The sequence below is a fragment of the Dipodomys merriami genome, unplaced genomic scaffold, assembly GCF_024711535.1.
Source record: "Dipodomys merriami isolate MVZ:Mamm:240054 unplaced genomic scaffold, mDipMer1.0.p SCAF_4, whole genome shotgun sequence".
Lineage (NCBI taxonomy): Eukaryota > Metazoa > Chordata > Mammalia > Rodentia > Heteromyidae > Dipodomys > Dipodomys merriami.
The window spans coordinates 17481171-17504830 of NW_027205603.1; the positions used below are offsets into that span (position 1 = coordinate 17481171).

Genomic DNA, 23660 nt, shown 5'->3' on the forward strand with positions numbered 1-23660 from the left:
AACCCTTATCTGATACAATTCTTCACTTTCTTATCTCTTACTAAATGCCAGGGCCCTCGAGGGCCCTCGAGATAGAGCATGCAAAATAAATCATCATCCAGAGACAGGAAACACAAGTGGGTAAGCCATATTACTCCCCTAGCTTCAAGTTTTTCTCCTGATTAAAGGAAGAATAAATAAGGGACACAAGGAAATAGATGCTCTTAGCTATGGGCCGAGGTCTCACGCCTTTAATCCCAGCTACTCAGGGGGCTAAAACAGGGAGGAGCATAGTTTGAGGCTACCTTAGGCAGAAAAGTTCATGAGACTCTATATCTAAAAACAAAACAAAAAAAACAGCAAAAAAGCAGGGCTGGGGGCATGGCTCAAGTAGCAGAGCACCAGCTGAGCAAACAGTCTGGATATAAGGCTCTGAGTTTGAACCCTAATAGTGGGGGAAGGGAAGAGAGATCGAGAGGGAGAGCGAGAAGGAGGGATAGAGAGATCATACTCTATGACTCCTAAATCACAGGAAGAGAAAAAAAAATGGCTCAAAGTGAATGAGCAGCACTGAACAGGAAGGACTGGAGATGTAGCTCCAAGGCAGAGCACCTGTTTAGCAGGTACAAGCCCTCAGTTCGGCCATGCACCCTCCCCACCCCCAAAGAAAACGGACTTGGTTGACATAACAATGCACTTGAAAACATTGTCTTTCATCACTGTATTCATGCCTCTTAAGACAATTTAATAATTTGTTATTTAATCCAAATATTTGGGGTTTTCCTCAATTAAAAAAAATCCAATATGGGTTTTAGGCATCCCCCAAATTGCTTGTTTGAAGCCTTTTTATCACTCCTGGAACTCAAGGCAGATGACTGACGGATGCGGCAGCAGCGGTCTGTGGCTAGTCTGCCTGGACCAATCATTTCTGCGGCCCAAGCCCGGGTAACCTGACATCTCACATTTCGCATGAATTAAACTGCTCAGTGTGGAACGGACCAGAGACTTCACATTCACGCACCCTGTTTCCTCCACTGTGTGCTTCCCTTATATGTAAGTTGCTTACCCAAAGCCTTCTTTAAAAGAAGGCAAAGCTTCCAGTCTGCGCAAAAATAAACACGCTTTCTTGACGAATGTTCCTAGAAAGAGGCTTAAGATGGGGTTTCATAGTAGACTCTGAAAACAGCAAAAGCCAGAAAAGACACCACGTGGGCCTGTAGTTGACAACCTTGCTACGTGATAAGACCCTGTATTCTGTGGTCTTCAAACCCCCAGGTCCGGTTCAGTCAGGGCGCCCCACCACACAGCGCCCTCTTCTGCCCATGGAACACATTGCAGGGAAGGAAAACACCCTTCCTGTAGGTTGTAGTCAAGGCAATGTCACTTGAATGTCTGAAACGCAAAGTCAGATGGTCCAGCCACTAACCAGTCATCGGTCAGCAGACACAAATGACTGAAAAGCCAGTGCTAATAAAAGAAAAACTATTTTTCACAGATAATTGGTTTTGACTTAAAATTTTTGCAATTTCTTTAAGCATTTTTTTCTCCTCTTTCCTCCTCCTTCTTGTTCTTACCTTGCCTTTCACAAGCCCCTCCACTCCCCAAAAAGATCACCTGTAACATTCCCTCTGTCTCTCTTTCCCACCTTGTATCGAACAATGGGCACCAGTGACTTCCCTCACCCTGACTGCTTAGGCACAAAGAACACTTCTGACTCGGTGACATCTGAGCCCGGCCTAGCATGAGCTTCCTGCCATGGGCACTGCTTCTGGTTTTGTTTCAGCCATCACCCACAACCACATCTGGGACCTTCTGGTAGACATGAGTGCCAGGCCTGCCATGCCCCTGTTGTGTGTTTAATTCCTTTCTGAAGTCCAAAGAGTATCTTGCACTTCCACAGATTGCAACCTTTTATGAACATTGCACCGCCCTGTTCTTTAGATGTGTTCCTCGGAAACACCAAAACCAGAAGTACACCCAACAGCCAATACCCACTCCTCCTTTCATTCTCCCATTGGCAGCCCAACCTGGGGAGGGAATGCAATTGTAGGTCACAAACCTTGAGATTCCACCTGTGACGAGAGTCTCTCCCGTAATAAACCGGTTCCATAAAGATTAAGATCTTCAGTCACAGTCCCACAGAGCAGCCCCGGGGATTCAAAGGACACACAGTGGAATATTCCCACTCTATTAGGAAGTGGATCCCAGAGAGGGCGCTGTGGGCCTGGTGAACACACACCCCCACCCAAGGTCAGGAGGACTCGGGCATACCCAGACCTGCACAGCCACAGTCCCAACTCTGACCACAAGTGATTTTCCAAGCTTTGCTTGTCTAGAAGCAAATTCCCTTTCCTGTTCAATTCGGAGTTTGGCAGAATCAGTTCACTGCAGTACCACACCCTCGGGACTGCCGGCCGCACTTACCAAGTACCTCTCCGAGGACACGCTGACCAAGATGAGGTCATCTCCCACGCGGACCTTCTCTCCTTCTGACCGCTGCTTGGAGGCGGGGTGGATGGTCCACCAGCACGCCTCACCTGCGGAGTTGGGGGAGACAGAAACACACCTGAGCATTTTGTTTTTTAACTCCAGATCTATCTCTTTTGGCAATGATTCCATTTGTGTGGGCTGCAGGAAAAGGACATTTTGTGCATCATTAATATGGCAGACAAAGAACGCAGCCCAAGAATAGCTTAGGGTGAAGACATTCTGAGAGGCCAAGTTTCTTCCCATGGAAATGGGTTGTGACATCTTAGGAGCTTTCCTCCTGCTAAGAACTGTGGACAAAGGACAGCCGTGTAGACTCCCGTGAGAACCAAGCCACCCTTCAGCCACATCGACTTCCTGCCCCATGCAACCAACAACAAGCCTTTGCTCTGTTCACTCAGTGCTCTGTGACTTTCATCACTTGACTTCAAAAATGACTTGGGGGCTGGTTCAGAAGGAGGATACTGGGTAACTACCTAAAAATCCTACTATCTCATTTCCTTTGTTTGCCCCATTTTTGTTATGTTAAAATGTGCTAATTTCTCTGGATCTCAGTAAAATATCAGAAGCTCACTACAGAAGGGTACAATGAAATAAAAGCCTGTGACTATGCCTTAAATACTTTCTTATAGAACAACGCAGGCAAAAGCTCGAGCCGCATGTCCTTCCTCGTGGCTTGGTCATGTCTCCACAGATAGAAGTGTAAACAAACCACTTCAATCTGCTCATGATTCCCAGGCAAACCCGCATGGAAGCGCTCACTAGCCATGGCAATGAGGCTCTCATATTGTCTGTGCTCTAAGAATTCTCCTTCTCTGCCCTTCGCCATCTTTGCCATTTTCCAGAAGTTAATTCTTTCTCTTGACTAATTCCTCAATGCCAGAATGCAAGTTCTTCAACAGTAGAGTTGCTATGTGCTTTGATCTACCAGCCCCTTGCTGGTATATTATAGCCACTTAATAAAAATTAAACTTGCATGAATGATTAAATGAGCAATCCAATAACATTCCTTAAGCATGCTTCTTATTATCTGTGCATTGAGCTACTTTTCCTACAGTCTCATGTGCATGTCACCTGATGAAATTCCTTATCTCTGTTCCCCTACATTGTTAAAAGTTGTACGTGGTCTTTCAACCAGACATTTATAGTATGCTTACTATTTGCCCATTTATGCTTTAGTAGCTTGGGAAACATCAAGAAAGAAAAAGAGAACCATGTAGGCTTGTACAAGATTGTAAAAGATAAAAGACTGCATAGTCAGTTTGTACAATGGTCCCTAAAGTAAATGTAAATTCTTCAGAGAACCAAGAACGCAAAGTTTGAACTCTCTTATTGTGGTTTTCTAAAAGCATACACTTCCAAAATTATGAAACTAATGCCAGGCACTGGGAGCTCACACCTATCATCCTAACTTCTCAGAAGGCTGAGATCTGAGGATCGCCATTCAAAGCCAGCCTAGGTGGGAAAGTCTGTGAGACTCTGATATGAAGTTAACCAGCAAAAAAAAAAAAAAAAAAAAAAAAAGCTGTAAATGGAGCTGTGGCTCAAGTGGTAGAGCATCAGCCTCAGGACAGCACCCATGTCCTGGGTTCAAACTCCAGTACAGACATAAACAAAGCCACTCATCTAAATGTATTTCTGATCCTGTTGGCAGTTGCTTTCCATCCGGGCTCCACGCAGCACTCTCTGCCCGGGCTCTCCACACACAGATTCACCTCAGCACAAGCCGCTCACCTGTGGTATCCTCTTGCAAGCCCACGTCAAAAGCCAGCTTGTCAGTTGAGGACCGGGAGGTTGACAGACAGCACAAATACTAAAAAATAAATAAATAAATAAATAAATAAATAAATAAATAAATAAATAAATAAATGATACAGAATTGGCAGTCGTCACGAAGTGTTTCTAGTCACATCGGAGCCTTATTCCAACAAGGAGCTGCATGTCTATCTATCTCTGCTGATTAGTCTTTTTATTAAAAGCAGAAAAATCTAGATGCCTCTGTACATAGCTCTGGGGTAGAACAGCATTTCCCCCGCTGGCACTGGGAGCCATATTCTAAAGGAAATGCCATCCTTTTCCCCTCAGAAAAGACTAGAAACTGCATCATGAGGACAAGAAGACAAGTGACAGTGATTCGGGCCCCGGGGTTCAGTGCCGTCTTCGTGTGACAGTCATTCATGGTAAATCGGAAAAGCATACCTACTTATCTTTGCATTCTGTTTTAACTTTAAAACTTTGTGTGTGTGTGTGTGTGTGTGTGTGTGTGTGTGTGTGTGTGTGTGTGTGTTTGTGTGTGTGTGTGTGTGTGTGTGTGTGTGTGTGTGTGTGTGTGTGTGTGTGTGTGTGTGTTGCTGGGGTTTGATGAATTACTAGGCAGGTGGTCTACCATATGAGCCATTTTTTTTTTTTGGAGGGTCCGGTCGTGGGGGCCTGAACTCTGGGCCTGGGCGCTGTCCCTCAGCTCTTTAGCTCAAGGCTAGCGCTCTACCACTTGAGCCACAGCGCCACTTCTGGCTTTTTTCTTTTTGCTTATGTGGTGCTAAGGAATCTAACCCAGGGCCTCAGGCATGCAAGGCAAGCGCTCTACCACTGAGCCACCTTCCCAGCCCCTTAACTTTAAAACTTCCCTAAGAGACGTCAGACTAGCCACACCATCACTCCTTTGGGTGTTCTTAACGATCTGTTCTCAGATAGGAAGTTGAGGTCGACTTCTCCTAGCCTGTTGGAGCTGCAGATACCTTGTGATGCGCTATGCCAACAAGAATGCAAGCTGAAGTAGGATACACAACCATCTGTGCCAAGGAGCTCAGCATCATGGGAACAACCAGGGAGCCTTCGGAGAAGACCAGACAAGCGGGGACAGGGAGTCACTCCCAGAGTCACGGACGGTTCATGAAAAGGCTCCAGAGTTCCTCGCATGGAAGAATGCCCATCCAGCTAAACGGGTGTTAGTGTGAGGAAGGAGAGGAATCCACAGGGCCAGGGTCTGGCACAGTGGCTCAGTGCCTGGGGATGGGGAGTCAAATGGACCCGGACAGTCTCATTCTGCCCATTGGCCACCAACAGTGACTCCCACCTTGACAGACAGTGGGCTGATCAGTCCCAACCTGTCTCTAGCTAGGACAGGAGCAAGGGTCTGATTTGAGACTCGCAGTCCTCGCTGATCCCTGGGTCTACAGGATTTGGTTCTGCGCATGTGTACTCTAACTGACTATACCAGGGCATTCCCAGAAGAGGACTGCACTCACCTAACTCCTTTGAACTTAGGGTTCAACAAGACCTATAGCAGAAAGCTGACTCCTATCTTGTGCGGGGTGGGGAGAAGAACGCCAAAGGGAGGGAGGACAGATGGAGAGAGGAAGGGTGGGGGAATGCAGTCATTATAGTCGACATATTGACATGAAAACAGAAGCAGGTACACTGAAGGGACCGGTAGGGTAGGGAGAGATGGAGGAGAGTGATGGAATGATCTGGATGCCCTGGACTTGTAAACTGGCAGGTGGAATTGAAACCTCTTTGAACAACTGCTTAAGGAGACTTTTAAAAACATGCAGCCTGTCTCTAGTTGAGACAAAGCCACGGTTTGACGGTCCTCAGACTTTGCAGGCAAAAAGAGGTGCCTATTAACAAGAATTCCATAGCACTTGTCAGTCATACAGCAGCAGGCATTGTCACTAGTCACTTCTCACCTTTACAACACAGAGATGGATGGTATAATTAATCTACCAAGCATCAGACAGTCCACAAATGCAAGGCACTGGTCTTATTCATGACTATATTATGTGCCTAGACCAGGATGCTAAGCAGTACTTAGTGAATGGATGGATGAAATTTCAGACACAAGCACAAGCTTAAAGAGGTTCAGGAAAGCCCAGGCTGGCCAGCATGGGGCAAAGTAAGACTGAATGTAGACCTAAACACCAAATCCAGCCTCAAACTCATCTAATACATACAGAGATATAGACAGATTCGTTCTCTTAATACATCTCCTAGTTCATGTGGGTTGTTCTACGCACGTCATACATTTTGATATGCTGTCAAAAACAGATTTTCATGAAACTTTAATATGTAATCATCTTGTTCAAATTTTATATCTGTCTTGTACCCAAGTCACTCTCTCAAATGGTATTACTTTACTTTTTATACTTTATTTTTATTTGTTTTGTATCTTCCACGTCAGCCAAGAAGTCCAGAACAAAATTACCTAGCAATAGCAGATTAAATGTCTTATTTATTTATTAGTGTTAATGTTACCAAGATCAGTTTATGCATTTTAAATGTGTGGCATTGGTTATTGATTCAGTGTTGCTATTCTTTTCATTGGGAAAATTAATCATCAATGCTTCAGTTAATTAACAGGCATTAAAGCCAGGTGCCATGGCTCACGCCTGTAATTCCAGCCACTCAGGAGGTGGAAGAGACCTGAAGGATCACAGTTCAAAGTCAGCTGGGGCAGAAAAATCTTGCAAGGTTCCATCTTCAATTTACCAGAAAATACCAACTAGCTTGGCATGGTTCAAGTGGTAGAACACTAGCTGTGAGCAAGCCTAGCACAGTGTACAAGGCCTTGAGTTCAAGCCTTACTCCAACCCGGATACACACACAGAAAAAGAAAACAATACAATGGGTATCAAGTCTTATTTCAGATTTTCTCCTATACTTATTACATGATAACTACTTTCTTCTTTGACCTATATATGTGATATAGCACAGAAATGAAAATTATATTGTTAAACCATAACTGAAGTCATGCCTACACCCTTCTCAACTTCTCTCCTGCACCTTAAATTGAATCATTACATCAATACTCATGACTGAAAGGAACAGTATGTGTGTTTGTGTGTGTGTGTGTGTGTCTGTCTGTCTGTCTGTCTGTGTGATGGATCTTTGTATTAAGACAGGTCTCTTACTCAAAAGAGATTTATATGCCACAGGATTTATCTTCTTTTTTAAAACAAATGATCATCAATTATATTATGCTTCCAGATATTGAACTATATTGTAATCACTAAAATTATGCTAATGAAAAATTAAATGACAAGGAAATGCTCATGCTGTGATTAAATGTAAACAAAACCAAGAGATAAGATTTGGTACTGTAAGACCTCAATTATGTCAGAAATTTAAAACAGGAAAAAAAAAGTTGAAATATTTCCAAGTTTTAAAGCTTCTCTTATTCATATGATTAAAACATTTTTTTCTTCTATACCTTCCAAATCTTATAAAATAAAGTCAGTAGTTTTAAGCGTTAATAAAGTATGTAAGTAAATGAAGTAAAACTTTTATGTATCTTAGGTACACGATGTCAAAACAGCATTTAAAAAGTACATAATATATATCTATGTATGTTACTTTTTAAAATATTGGGAAAAGGGGCAGAGTCATAGAGGGGGTATGATTTATTGAAATATATTTTTCAAATGCCCCTCTTTACAAATAATGTATACTAATAAAAAAGTTTGTGCATGCATACGTGCATATGTGTGTGTGTTATAGAGAAGGAGAACCTGCCTGAGGAGCCCAATGGATCACTAATGAAAGAAGGAGATGAGGTGTAAAATGAAAGAGAAGGAAAGGGTGTGAATGGGTAGAACTGACATTAGAGCTCACAGACAATATTTTATCTTGTGTTTAAGAAAGAAATTTGGGTTCTTTGATAAATGAATAACTTAAAGCCAGAAAAGCAAAACACTTCTTATGTGACTCCAAAACTTCTCTCTTCTTAAAATGGCCCTATCCAAAGTAAGTTATTAAAAATAACACTCACATAATCATAAAGCAGAAAACAACCACAGTCTAAGTTAAACTGCATCTTGTAAATGAGAGGACTCAGTAGAGCCCAGAAACATGAAGAAGCTCATCTGTCAGAGCTCAGGAACAGCATTGTTGAACAGCTATGCCCCACAAAGCCCCACACAGGCCCCCTGACCATGTGAAGGACGCCCTGTGTCCACTCACCATGCCACTGTAGGAGTGGCGGAGCAATATGGCGTGTCCATAGAGGAGGGTCCGATGGCCACCACCCTGAGCTGTCTGCATGGACAAAATCAGAAAGAAGACAAAAGTCCAGATGAGCAACCTTGGTGTCACACAGTCTGGAAGAAAGTTTAGCAGGAAAGAATAAAGTAAAAAAACTATCCCAAAAGCAAACGGTCATGCAAAGGATTCTGGAACTGGAACACAATTCTGAATGAAGTCTCTACTGTGTGCTCATGTTCCATCTGGCTCTCGAACTCAGTGAATAAGTACCAGAGCTTCTAACAATTTACGTATAATAATCTCCGTGAAGCAGGAGACCTGGTCACCCCTGCCTTGAAGTACCTAGCTGAACTCCTGACATACAAGAAGCACAAAAATAAACATGGAGTCAATGGTTGAGTCTTCCTAAGACCCGAAGTGAATCTCACCACCTCCAGGCCTCAGACCTTTTTATTCTTCCCAGCTGCTTATTGGTGCAAAGTCAATATGCTGGACAGAGCCAGCCGAGTGCTGTCCAGATGGCCACGTGACCCTGGATGGCTCACTTGTGATAGGGTCTAACCCACAAGTCTGGGGTGGGGGGAGGGGGAACAGATGAGGCTTTGCAGAGTCCCAGCACCTCATTAGTTAGCACCAAGCAGAGCCCGGTTCTCTCTCACAAGCAGAGGCATCTGCCTGCAGCTACGCTGCTCAGCAAGGCCTTTGTATGTGTAAAACTCTAAGACCAAATTAGGACTGAAAGGTTAAAAAAACAACAACAATACAATTCAGCATCTTTTTCTGATGAAATGGCCCAAATGATGAGTGTATGCACTTAATCAGATGTGCATCTTCCAAGATCTTCCAGTGTAGGTGGGAAAATCAGCCATTGGCTCCTGGCCTTCCCATTAAAAGAAAACCAGAGCCTAATTAATTATTTTTGGCCCTTGACACTTTGGATTTAAGTGACCTGCACTATCTACCTGTATGGATTTTTATGTGAACAGAGCTAAAGAAACCACTTTGGATGTTCTCAAAAGGAAATTAACGCTGCATTGTTTGGAGGACTGAGAGAAGGATAAGATGATAAAAAGGAAAATAGCAAATGGAAATTTAAAAGAGAAAAACGGATGTTTCTTTTCAAACCCAATTTCATCGTTTATTAAGACTTGCAAAGAATGAACACGGATCAATGCTTACCCGCTATTGACAATACCAGCACAAGAGAAAAAAAAACAAACCTGGGTCATGATACATCTAATTTAATGCACAATTTCCTCTCCTTACCATCTGATAACAGCTAGTATTATATACAAGTTTGGAAGATATTCCATGGCTTTGTCCATATATGGCTTCAAAGAAATACTTCTGCCATTGAGCCAAACTGCCCAATCCCTTCTGGTTAGGGAAGAGGTACTAGAGATTCCCAGATTGCACTGGGTGCAGACTTTTGTAAAGGTGGGGATGGGGGGACTTCATGAGGAACCCAGGATCAGCAAGAGCACTCTGGTGTGCAGACAGAATTTGCACCAACATTGCTCCAAGCTCCTATCATTGAGAAGGACATCCTTCGGTTCATAAATCAAATGCAGCAATTCTTGACTAACGATAAATAAATATCTTTCTCTACTGTTTCTTAAGGAAAAGCTTAAGCAAAAGATAAATTACGTTTCCTAGCTACTCAAGAGGCTGAGGTCTGAGGATCTAGTTCAAAGTCAGCCCAGGCAACAAATCCAAGAGACTTATCTCTCTCCTCTTAATTCCTCTCCTCTCAATGAAAGTTTCCATGGCCAAATTATTTTCACTTCTAGAACAACTCTAAAAGTTGAAAACTAGTAGTGTAGTTTATTGGTTCCTTTCCTTGTATACCTTGTGTAGGTTTGTTTACATTTATGCAAGAGTACAGAGCCATGAAATAGCTCACATCACCCCAGGGTGAGTGTGCTAACAGATGGTCATGCAAAAAGATTCTTTTAATGGGAGGAATTCCTAATGCTAGCTAAATACACTAAATATATTACAACATGACCTCAAAGTGGCAAATGTTGGAAAGTCTACACATGATTAATTATATTTTAAAGATTTAGTCTTTTTTTAAATTTTAAAGTGTGAAAAAGGCAGGAATGCAAAACAAAGCTAAATATGTGTAGTTGTAATGTACAAAGCACTATGTATGTATGTATATATATATATATATAAAGGGGGGGAGGGAGGTAGAGAGGGAGGTGATTCAATGTCTTACCTTCATCATGAATTTCTGTAGGGACACAAGGAAAAGAGAGAAAATATTAAATATGAATCATTTCAAAACTTTGTTTAAACAATCTATTACTTATCAATACTCCATCTTCCCCAATGGAGCCATGTCAAACAGTAAGCATTCAAAGAGGTTCCCGTGTTGCTGTAACAACACTCAGTACTAACTCTACATGCCACAGGAATGCCGGAGCAAGCAACACTGTTCCAGAATGTTTTCCCATTAGCTCCATCATTGGTGACCGCATGCCGCCCCACTGCAGTGCGTGACTCCTGTTACTACTTCTCCAAGCATGGAGAAGGAGACGATCTTAACATCACCCCGAAAATGCATCATGAGCGAAAGCTCCTTCATGTCCCCCTCTGTTTCTGAAGGCTGCAAGACAGAGCCATCCCGGTGTGTTTAATAAGGCCCAACAATGCGCTGCTCAGCTTTCATGCAAAGTGAAAATTCCTTAGACTCTGCAGACTGTGCCGGGCAAACTCCAAAGAAAACTCAGAAAGGAGTTTCTCTTTTCTCCTTAAAGTCACATGGTCTCTTCTCATGAACGCAAACAGCCCCACTTTTTCTTCTACAAAGCATTATGGCCTGGCACTGGTGGCTCATTCCTGTAATCCTAGCTACCTGAGAGAATGAGATCTGAGAATCAAGATTCAAAGCCAGACCAGGCAGAAAAAATATCCCATGACTCTTCTCTCCAATTAACCACCAAAAAGTCAGCAGTGGTGGTATGGTTCAAGTGGTAAAAGCCCCAGCCTTGAGTGAAACAGTGAAGAGCTCAGGCCCTGAGTACAAGCCCTAGGACTTGTGCCCCAGGGTACATATGCACACACGCACATACACACAGATGCACACATTATGTACATCCATCTTTCCTCTTTTCTCCCTAGATCTCCTCAAGCTTCCTGGCTCTATTCCAAAGAGAAGTCCACAGATGACAAAATACCTAATGAGAAGAAAACAACATTGCATTTTCAAAACTTAGGGCTGAGATGAGTTGACTGGCGCATGGCTGAACCCTGGAGTGTAGAGATGTATATTGGCATAATGGTCAAACATGACTGAATCTCCATACCATGAAAGCATTTCATAGAATGTCCCGTGATAGTAGTTGCTTGTGAAAATGTGTCAACAATAAATGTATGTCTTAACAATTACAATATCTTTTTAGAGAGCTGAATAAGAGACACCATTCGCTGCAGCAGCAGGTCTCTCATGTGACAGCTACACGGTCCATTTCGTTCTTTCAGTAGTCCCACCCACGATCTGAAATTTCAGGCTTCTATGTTGGAAACCAATGTGACAGGTGAAAAAGTAGATGGAAAAATACCAGTTCATTACTGTGAGCCCAAGACTCAGAGATAGTCTCCTTCAAAGTGTGAAGAGCAGCATTTGATAAGTCAGTGGGCTTAGGTTTAAGCAAATCCAAACATTCCATAAACAGACCTTGATGAAGGGAGGGAAAGAGGCTGAAGGGAGGACGGGAGGAAGGAGGGGACAGGGAGAGGGAGGAGAGGGAGAAGGAAAGGGGAGAGGAGAAGGAGGAACCCAGAGAAAGGAGGGAAGAAAAACATGGAGATTCATCTCTTAGGGAGCTATCTAGACTTGTGTTATAAAACCCATACGGAAGCCCATTTCACTGTCATATACATGTAATTTCCATCTATATTTAAGTGTGACAAGGATTTTCGAGTCTTCAGCCGAGGTTATTGAATGCTCCTTGGTACCCCAGGATGAATGACTGAAAGAAATATAAACAAGCTCAGAAGATGCAAAAAGCCAAGTGGGTTCTACAGTTTGGGGTCCCTTCCTGCTCAGGCCTGAAAGGCAGCTGGGATGGGAACAAAATTCCCCCAAACCCTGCACCAAAGAACTGGATCACAGTCACCTCTCCCACCACCAAGAAGCCCTGCATTTGAGCCTGGGCCTGCCAAAACACAACCCCAGGGTCACCCGCTGAGGTCAAACATAAATTACTAAATAAAAATTAATTTTTAATAAATCGTGCCCTAATTACTTCTCACATCTTAGCACTAAAAATAAAAGACTGGGTCCCAAGACCAGGTGGCTCTACTGAATGAAAGCAAATGGAATCGCCAGTCCAGCCCAGTGGGTCTCTCCTGACTCCTCCTTTGAAGTCGCAAAGCCTAGGGACATGAAGCGACACCACGAGAGGATAGGTTTAAATTGCTGGTACTCTTGGGGAAAATGTGAAGTAGGGATATCTGTCCAGGTGAGATTTTCATTTCCTCCCCTTTTTGTCCCTCTCCCTGCCTCCCTGCCTCCCTGCCTCCCTGCCTCCCTGCCTCCCTGCCTCCCTGCCTCCCCCTCTCTCCCTTCTCTCTCTCTCTCTCTCTCTCTCTCTCTCTCTCTCTCTCTCTCTCTCTCTCTCTCTCTCTCTCTCTCTCTCTCTCTCTTTCTCTTTCTCTCTCTCTCTCTCCCCAGGTCTTTCCTTTGTTAATCTTGCTCTTTTTTTCTCTCTGGATAGAGAAACTGAGGCTAAGGAAGAGTTCTGATGTCTGAGGAAGGGGGCCTGCCCCTCAGCCTCAGCTCATGGCTGTCCTGCCCCGCAGGATGCAGGTTCATCTGCCCATGGAAGACAACAGGAACCAAGGGCAAGCCTGCCTCATCCTAGAGCACGTGGCAAGGCTAAGCAGTAGAATTTCAAAATTTAATACTTACCCTTTTTTGGCAAAACATATAGAGAATTAAAAGCCTTCCTGTTGGCTGGAAGCACATCATAATTTTTATAACTTCATCCAGTTATATAAAACTATAAGGCTCTGGAAAAGGGGAGTATTCTAACAGAACCAGAAACATGTAAGATTCTAAATGGAGATCTGAAAACCATTTGTTCATTACCCCAGAGCAGTTAGTTCAAATGCTAATAGTAGAAGCCACAGTAGGAAGCAAAATAAAAGATTAGAGGCAACAGCAAACATGCATTTTTTTAAAACCACAATTGCTTTGTAAATACATGGAAACACATACCCATTTTTCCACATCAACTTGCTGTGGAAAGAAAAAGCCAAAATAAATTTTTTTTTAAGTATAGAAAACACCAAGCAATGTTTCAATGTCATTCATATCAACTGAAATGTGATCCAAAGCTACTTCACTTCTAAAAGATTACAAACAGTATTTAAACGCTTAATTATCAACGTTTAATATCACCAAACAAAAACTCTCAATTAATTTCAGTAATTAAAGCTTCAAAAGGCATCAAGCTAGACATGCAACAAATATGCTAAATAATCATAACCCAAAATATGTAAGCAGGGCTCCTGATCTTACCACCACTAAGAAAAAGCTCTCTGCAGTTAGAAAGATCGATTTGGAGACAAGTAATATCAAATTACAACTTCCCTCACATTTAAAGTTAAAGTCTCTTACCTCATTCTATCAAGCATTACATAAATTTTCACAATATAGCCCAAAAAAGCATGCATTGTCAAATAATTTTGAACATAAATGAGGATCAAATCAATTTTAAAGAGACTTGTAAAAAAAAAAACATAAAAAAGAAAGAAAACAAAAGTGACTATATCTACAGTGTAAACAGACTAAAATCGTATGTCCACAAAGACCACCTTCTATAGTGACAGATGGATAAGAAAGATAAACTCAAACACAGAGGAGACACTCAGTCTCAGTGGAGTTTCTATAACTCACCCCCTTCTCTAGAATGAAAGATGAGTGCCCTGTGGAAATGAGGCACCCCAGACTGAGTGTAAGTTAACTTGTTGCATTTTTCCCTTAGGGGGAAAACTTGGGGGTTATCCATAAAAACTTCCACCCCTTAATAAGCAAGTTTTAGAAAGCCAGGTGCATAAAAATGCAACATACAGAATGATGAATTTTAATGCCATAAATATTAAAAATATCAACCTAAATATATAAGTGGTATTTTCTGAGGCCCTTATAAAGTCAATGGGTTACTTAAAACACAATGTGTTAGCTTCTTTGGAAATCAATTTAGTCTCCAAAAAATAGATATTCTAAACCTACATCCTTTTTGTATCTTAAAAACAAACTATATTATTTAGGAAGGAATTGTTTGCTGAAAGGAAAGGCTTAGATTCCATGATACATGTTCAAGTTGTGAAGTTCAACATTTGAAACATTAATCCAATCAGATGATGAGTCCATCCTTTTGTGTTCTGGGGTAAAATGGAGCCACACAGGTCGCCTGAGATAATACAGCTACCGTGTACTTTTCTCTCTTTAAAACAAAAATCAAATTCTTATACCTATCATGTAAGAAAAAAATAATTCAATAAAACGTAAAAATTATTTCCTCTCTATATTTATTAGAAAAAAATGCATCATATATGGGTAATAGCAATGATGATCAAAAATACATTATGGCATTACATTTCCCTTCTAAAGTGAGACATTTCAACCTGCATGAACGAACACATACACACACACACACACACAGAGCACATCAATAAAGACAAGCATGGTGGAATGTGCCAGAAAAAAGATTTTGTAATCAAGAGACATAATTAACAGTCATCAGCCCTAGGTGAAGCTCTTTAGTGATGTATAGTGTAAAGAAGAAACAGGTCTTTAGTCTGAAGAGAATTATAATTCTGGAGAGCATTAGTAGTAATAACAGAGCAGACTCTGCTCCATTTCCAGGAAGGCTTATTAGTGATAACAAATATATGGGTGAGTGGTTAGCTACATGCAGGACAAGACAAACGGTCCACAGCCCAAAGTACAATAAAGCTGCAACCAATCTGTGATGCAGAGCGATTTCATGACACGTCTCTTATTAACATTAACAACAGCCATTTAATTAAATCTCTGCAGTGTGGGGCAGAATGATCTCAATGGAGGAAATGAAGGAGGACAACATAAAATTCACCAAAAACTTGACTCATTTCAGAACCTAAACCATCACCCAATCCACAAAATAAATAAGACACGTGAACACTTTTTTTCAAATAACTTTATTATCCAACTATAGTAAAGAAATATATTGATTCTACTATGTGAGAAGGATACACGTTTCCATATTTGTAGGAAACTAAATGTTGTATCATATTAACACTCCTAAGAAGGATGATCTTTTTTTACAAATCAAAGCAAAAGCTGCTCTTAAGGGCAATAATCATTTTAATGCCCACTTGATTTGTCAGGGTTAACCGATCAATTTTAAAAAGTAATTCTAATTGATTCCATTGTATGAAAGGCAGGTAATTTATATAACATCCTTATTTTCCATTCACATTTTAATTACATATTTGGGGCATACAGAAACAAACCATTCTCTGACTTAAAAAAAATTGTTAGTGCTTGTTTCTAATTGTTCAGCTTTGTCATTTGCCTGTCTGAGATGCAGAATTCTATTACAATGACAGGTAGAGATCAAGTAGCTGCCATGGTCCCGGCTAGCCCCACTCCCCATCAGATGCCTACACCCACAGATAGTGATCTACATTATTTCTCTTGTATGTCTTATTTTTCCTACATGCCCACTTGGTGACAGAGATGATCTGTCCTTCCATGCTTATGTCCTGGGGTCACCTCGGCATCTCAGTGTGGCATTCAGTGGCCATTATTGAGTAAAACAAGGTTTACTGGTACCGACACACTGGGACAGTTAATTTGATAGCTGTCCAGTGACTAAAGGCAGGGTAGCATATACAGAATGGATACACCAGCATCAAGTCCTGGGCAGGATGAAGTAGAATGGTATGAGACTTCATCATGTTATTCACCATAGACTGCACTTGAAGATTTATGAATTATTTCTTCCTGGGATTTTTTTCATGTACACTTTTTTTCAGACTGTGATTGATGATCATGGGAAATCAAAACATTTTAGGTAAAACTTCAGATAAGACAACTGTATACTTAGTTGCAGGCTTTGAGGATTTACACGCATACTTTGTGTGTCATCTTACTTTTGGTCCTCAGCAAGGAAACAGTGACACAAAGTTCACAACAACCAAGGCACACCATGAGTCCATGGTGGAGTAGGAATTTGAACTCGGGATTCTGACCCAATGGTCAATCAATCCAAGGTATGTCACGCCTTTCTCTTTAACTGTTTAATCTTTACTTAATTTGGGATTCCCTTATTCACTTTATGACAGGTGCTATCCTATGCTAGCACCTAGAAGATGTTGATAACAAAAGAACCTGAGTAAATGATACAAGAGATTCTTACATAATCAAATATTATTCAGTGTGTAGCGTGCTTTTGGACACCGAGCGGTATGTTTTTGTAGATGTATTCTGAGATAAGTATGTGACAACCCTAAGACATGTGTGGTGAGTTCAAAGTTTTTCAGTTGTAGTATAAGAATCGCAATGGGAAGACTTAAAGCACGACTGTGACCCATTATTACCCTGCCATTAAATTTCACAGTAATACAACAGAGTAATACAACAAAAATGAAATACTATCCCGTGAGTCATCCTGACCACACATTTTGTTTGGTATTAAGATGGAGGGGTGGGAAGGGGGCTGCAGGTCTTGCAGGTTCTGTACTCTGTTCCAAAATATCATGAAATCGTGTGGAATTTTTAGGTGAAATTATTATTTGGAAGGACTACAGTTGTTGTTGTTGTTTCCTGAATGTAACAGATACTAAATAAAGAGCAGAACCAGACCCAGATCTAGAAGCTGCTGTCCTTGCATCCTCCCAAAAGATAGTTATTATTTTATGCCTGCTGGTTTGATTTGGTTTATTGATTTTTCTTGTAAAGAAGAACATTTTATCTTCTGTGTTTGGCTTCCTTAGCGGGCTGTAAGTTTGTAAGATTCATCACACTGCATTGCACAATGAAAGGAAATTCATTCCTGATGCTTCCGAGATCCCATTTTATGAAGATAGCACAGGCAACAGATTTGTTCATTGGTTGGTTAGTGTTGGGGCTGCCGCTGATGTGGGGGTTAGGATGAAGAATTCGGTAATCAACCATCTTGTCTGCCTTTTTGGTGAATACATCTTCTATTGGGTATGTAATTCCAGGAGCGAAATTATGAGGTCACAGATTCATGAATGCTTGGCTACCTTAGATTCTGCCAAATGGTTTCTCAAAGGGGTCCCTAAACGTAGGCTCTTGTCAGCAGTGAATGTGTTTCACTGGCTTTCCATCTTTCCTGGGATCTGGTGTCACGGGTGGTGTTGATTTCCACTGTGCAGGTGGGTATGGAGGAGTGTTGGGGCACTGTTTGAATCCACATTCCTCTCAGGCCTGCCAGGAAGAAACTCCTTCTCATGTGCTTTTGGACACCCAAATACCCAGCCTTAGAAAGCATTTGTTCCAGTCTTGTGTGGGAGTGCTTTGTGCTTTTCAGGTATGAGGTACTGGGTCGCATATACACACCCAACGTCAACTCTCAGCATGGCTTTGCCTCTTCAACTCTCCTACTGGTAATCGTAATGGCAGCTCTAGAATTCTCAGTTTTCTTGATTGGAGTATTGGCAGGGGGTGGGGGGGTTGGCCAGGAAACAATATTCCTATATTGTTTTTTAGGAAATTCATTATTCTTTCCTGTTACCTGAGAACACTCCAATACACACGGTATGAATTTTTAGTGTAGGAAGACCTGACATCAGACCCAGCACCAATCTAAGAAGATAACCCCTTTTCCCAACTAAACTGCCAGTTACAAATTTGCCAAGTGGATCTAACAAGGAACTCTACTGGATCTCAAGCTATTTTTCCATCTACGTGGCTAAAGCCAACCTGTCTTGATTATTGTAACATTAAAACAAACATTGACATCCAGCAGTCGAAGACGTTCACTTTGCTCGTTTCCTCAAGGCAGAGTAGGCTTCATTGTGGTAGGCTTCATTTCCTGTAACAGTGAGAACCAACTTTCTCAGTTTTCAAGGACACAGAAAGAAAGCCCACTTGGATCTCAACTGAAATGCACTGATTTCCAATTGATCTGCAGAGTGATCTGAAAACAGAGTCCTCTGTACTAAAGAGCCTCTGGGAATAAAAAGGGGATTCCTTCTGTTTGGGCATCATTTTGGTTTCTTCCTCTATGTGCTGTAATTTTCTGTGAAAGGGGTTTGCTCATCTTTCGTTAGCATTCTTCCTAGGTCTATCATGTTTTATCATACTAATGTCAGAGGACCCAGTTATAAGTTTTATTCTGCAACTGCTTCTTGCTAGTAGGTAAAAAAAATCTAACTGAATAATTTACAGTGAACAGTGGCTTTTTCAGCTCACATTTTAATTCTAAAAGTGCTAAAAGCAAAGAACACCTGCACAGAGAGACTGCGTGATGGAGAAGGTCTGGAGGAAGCTTCCATTTCATGGAGGGACCTTCCATCTCTAACTTACTACAATGAACAGATGTGTGATTGTGTTTAAATGTCCATATGATAGCTATTTACTTTTTCCCGTTTCCCATTCTGATGGTAGTAAGACACAATAATTAGATTTGTGAATACATGAAATGCTTTTGGATCCTAGCTCAGCTGTAATATGCTATTCATTGGAGATATTGATGGTTTTAATTTGTTAATATTTTGTGGTATATTTCTCCATCTATTTCCCTGCTATGCATTGGATTCCAAACGAATTAAAGCAACTTTTTTTTATGGGGGGAGATAGAAGTTTCCTTCACCAGACAAAAGTCATGTGTGTGACTAAGTAGAACTCTTGGTGTCTCATGACTAGTGAAATAAGTAGTCCAATGCCAATTGACAAAGAATTAAATGACATCCACATCAGACACTTTTTATTAATACACTAGCATTTAGTTAGGTCAATTGAATTTCAATAAATAATGAGTTTATCCCTTCAAAGTAGAAAGGAAAAGGACTGCTATGTATAGAGAACCTGCTGTATTTATGCTATTTATCTTCAAACCTCACTTTTCTCCTTGAATTCTCAGTCATTCCCAATAGCTAGCAGGGAATTTTATACTCTTTCTTTCTTTACCATCCTAGGCATGTTTTCAAGTGACAGAATTAAGATTCACTGAACCTCAAACCTCTGACGAATTTTCTAAGTGCTCCCAGGAATAATTAAAACTGGAAAATGCAAAGTAGTAATTATAACACATAGACAGAGCAGTCATGTAAGGAAGTTGTGATTAATCAACACACTTTCCTGAACACTAAATGGCGTTTGTATTCCTAATTGCAGGATGCTGCAAAGGCCTTTCTGCGATGAGGTTGAGAACAAAACTTGCCATAAAGGTAATTCATAAAGCAAATAAAATCATAAAAATGAGTCCAGTTATCCACAGACATAGTCTTTAGCCCATGGTCTGGCTTTATTCTGCTTGTACCAACCAGGCAGAATTCTCCCATCTTTCAGATCAGGCAAGACACAAAGATGATGTAGTCAGTAATTCTACCCTAACTCGAGTATGACAAAAGCTCCCCAAAAGGTTGACAATTTTAAGCCAGAAGATTCTTTTCTCTGAAAATTTAAATAAGGCAACAGAGGACTAAGATCTGCTGCTTTCTAAATTATTTCATCTTTTTCCCTTTCATGTGATTTAAATGTTCTCTGAATGTGTCCAAAACCTTGGGGAAATAAATACAGTCATTCTGCAAAATGACAGCATCCCGTATTTAGCCCTATGCTATAGTACCCTATGCCCAAGAGACCTAAGCAAGAAGAGACACATGGGGGTGGCTTCACAGGCCATGGGAGACCTCACAAAACCAAAAGAGAATAGAAATAATGGCAGTTTCTTTGCCGTAACCCCCTCATAGTGTTTGCAACCTCAAGATCCTCAAGGCCCCATGGGCAGACACTAAAACAAACAAGACTCGGCCACTGACTGTAGAAAAGAAGGTAAAATGGGACTGGGCATGGAGGGTGAAACCTGTACCAGCTACTTTGAAGATGGAGATTGGGAGGATCGCAGATCACTTCCAGCTAGGCAAGAAAGAAAGAATAAAGAAAACTCTCATCTTGGCAAAACAAGATGAACCCAGGGGACTAAATCTGTGCCCTTGGCTACATGAGCATAGAAGAGAAGATTATGGTCCATTGCTGGTCCAGGCAAAAAGATGAGATCCTATCTTAAAAAATAACTAAAGCAAAAAATGGCTGGGAGCATGGGTAAGGTGGTGGAATGTCTGCCTAGCAAGTACAAAGCTCTGAGTTCAAACCTCAGTAAGCCCAAAAGCTAAATGGCCTTTAGTAGTGTGTGTGTGTGTGTGTATGCACATATGTGTATATATATATATGTGTGTGTGTGTTGCACATGTATACTATATACAGATACATGCACATGCACATATATATATATATATCTGATATAGGTATAGTAGATCTAGATCTCTATCTTATCATACATCTTTTCTATTAAACAGAAAATTCCTTTAGAGGGATTATTTCAAAATCATTTGGCACCATGAAAATGGGAGTTCGTTTTTCTAAGAGTTACAATCAGTAACTCTTTGGGAAACCAGAGTTCATAACTCAGGTAATAATTTTCCTGTTCCACTTTGAGTATCCTTTTTGGTTATCAATAACTCATGGTTTTGCTTTGTCACAAGTGATGTTAAGAACTTCTTGCTAAGTTCCTTCACCTTGATGAAGATCATGCATTTATTTATTCACAAATCCAAGAAGATGAGCAAATGGCCCTTAACCACACCAAACATAATGGCTCTAAGTAGAAAGCTGGCTGTGGTCATCAAATACAAGTATAGATAGCACAGAAGCAAAAGCATTCAACTGACTGAATCACAAAAGGAACTCATGAAGGTTTACTAGATAAACACCAAGAAATTCGCGTATGCAAGAGTAGGAAATCAGTTGATGCACAGGGTTCATTTGTAAAGAAAGGAAGAATTTCATTGCGTGTGAAATCAGTGCTTCCTTTGATAACACACTTCATCCCAGGAAAAGAAGATTTCCACCTCACCTCAGAAGAAAATGATTCGCACCTTTTTTTTTTTTTTTTTGGTACCATATTATAAGTAACTAAAGCTGCATGTGTCACCATCATTTTGTTGCTTCGAATACACGAGAGTGTCATGAAATACGACTTGCTATAAAGCACCTCAGAACACAGTTGCATGGTGAGCGGCATCTGAAAATTAAATGCAGGTCACTGGCACACAGCTGGCATAGCGCAACTCTTCGGAGCCGCAGGTCCCGCTGTGAGCGCACAGAGACACAGATATGCCCATAGAAAGCCCCTGCCCTACAGCGCAGACGGCAGCACAAGATGAGACGCACTGACACACACCACGCTGACGATGGATTTTTTTTTTTTAAGTCTGCCGGCTGAAGCAGAAGATGAAACCTAAGGGAATCACAGGCAGACGTCCTGCAACAAATAAATACAAGGTTCCCTGCGTCCATGCAAGCCTGCACCGCAAGTCTACAGAAACTGGTACTTGCCCCTTCCGATTTCTCCATGGTGTTGGCCAGCATCTCTTGCAGGGCCCGCACGGACAGGGACTGGTCCAGGACAAAGGTGCAGATGGACAGGTCTGGGGGGACATTCTGTGTGGAGAGAGAAGAGGGAAAGCCATGAGTGTCTGGTCCTCAGCTGCCATCGGTGGATAGCGTGCTCACCCCAGTGCCCAACACACTAAAAGCTTATCCCCGACCCCTGTGCCCAGCAACAGTAAAAAGCATCACTAGCATCATGTGGAGTCTCATGGACTTTCCTGCCTGGGCTGGCTTCGAACCATGATCCTCAGATCTCAGCCTCCTGAGTATCCAGGATTCCAGGCACGAGCCACCAGTGGCCAGCATGTGTTTCTTTTGCCTAGCTATTCTGGGCTACAGAATCTCTGATACCTCTGTACTATTTAAGGTAAACTACTAAAAGTTTTCCTTAGCCTAGATGTGTATTTCCGCAGATAACCTTGAACTGGCTATTCTCAGAGAACACGCAACGCCATGCCTTTGTTCTGTTTTCTCAACCCAGGACTGAATCACCTGAAAGGAAAAGGTCTCATTCATGAATCAGTGCCAAGAAACAGTGCCAATCCCCAGGGACTCTCAACTCCAGGCACAACAGCAGACCAGGCACAGAACATGCCATTAGCACCTGTGCATAACACAGTCCAACTCAGAAGCATCTGCAAGTATCATCTTTCCCTTGATTTTCATTATTCTTAAACTCAAGTCTCATTCCTGAAAACATTGACTTCCGGGCTTCCATTGGAAAGCCTCAACTATGAGTGTACTCCCAAACTCTAAGAGAAAATGCTCTGCAGAATTCATTAGAAGAGACACAACAATAGTAACAAGTCCACTCAAGGTTCATTCTCCCAAAGCAATATGCATAAATGATACAGCCTATGTAATGCCTTATCCATTCATTGCAGCAATACTATCAATAATACTATTATTATTTCTTTAAAAAAAACATTAAGGCGTAGTGAATTCAACCCAAAATCCTCTTAACTTCAGAGTTACAGATCTTAACCATTACGTGGGAAAACTTGGAAATTTCATAGCTCTACTTAGTACAACTTGCACACAGACTAAACATTTGTATTTAGTTTCTGAATTTCAATAAAGTTGCATTTGTATTTATTTCTAAAAAAACAAATTTCTGATCATCTCAGGACCCAAATCCCAAACCACAGATAGGCGTGCACACCTGCCCCATCACACACAATACATACACCATTACCTGATATGCAAAATTAAATCAGAGAATGTGACTTTGTCTGCTTACTTGTCTATCTTACCATTGCAGAATGTGCTCAAAGCAAGCAGACAGGAGGCAAATGACAGTTTTTATGTGGAGACAACCAATATCCATGCCATCAGGATATATGGACTTTGGCAAAAGTAAGTAGGCTAGCAGCACAGCCTGTGCCTGTTCTCCTAAAAATCTGGAGTGATCACCAGTCCCATCAGCCTGGCAAATGCCACTGAGTCTTATGGGGAGTGATTCACTGGAATAACCTCAAGGTAGCATCCATCTTATCGGCGCTGGAGAAGCTATATAAAATCAATTCCAAAAGAGGTACCCAGCAGGTCCTTCAGCCTCCACAGATACGTCTGCCCA

The 23660-nt window shown here is 41.5% G+C and overlaps 1 protein-coding gene across 1 annotated transcript in view; it reads right to left on the reverse strand.

Moving 5' to 3' along the window:
- Positions 1-23660, reverse strand: part of Ryr2 (ryanodine receptor 2) — a 427229-nt gene that overhangs the window by 248149 nt on the left and 155420 nt on the right. The window contains exons 3-8 of the mRNA XM_069990607.1: positions 22031-22135; positions 13673-13693; positions 10667-10681; positions 8425-8499; positions 4201-4279; positions 2404-2516 (exon numbers count right to left, since the gene is read on the reverse strand). Coding sequence (XP_069846708.1) covers positions 2404-2516; positions 4201-4279; positions 8425-8499; positions 10667-10681; positions 13673-13693; positions 22031-22135 — 408 coding nt within the window. The remainder of the gene's footprint in view (positions 1-2403; positions 2517-4200; positions 4280-8424; positions 8500-10666; positions 10682-13672; positions 13694-22030; positions 22136-23660) is intronic.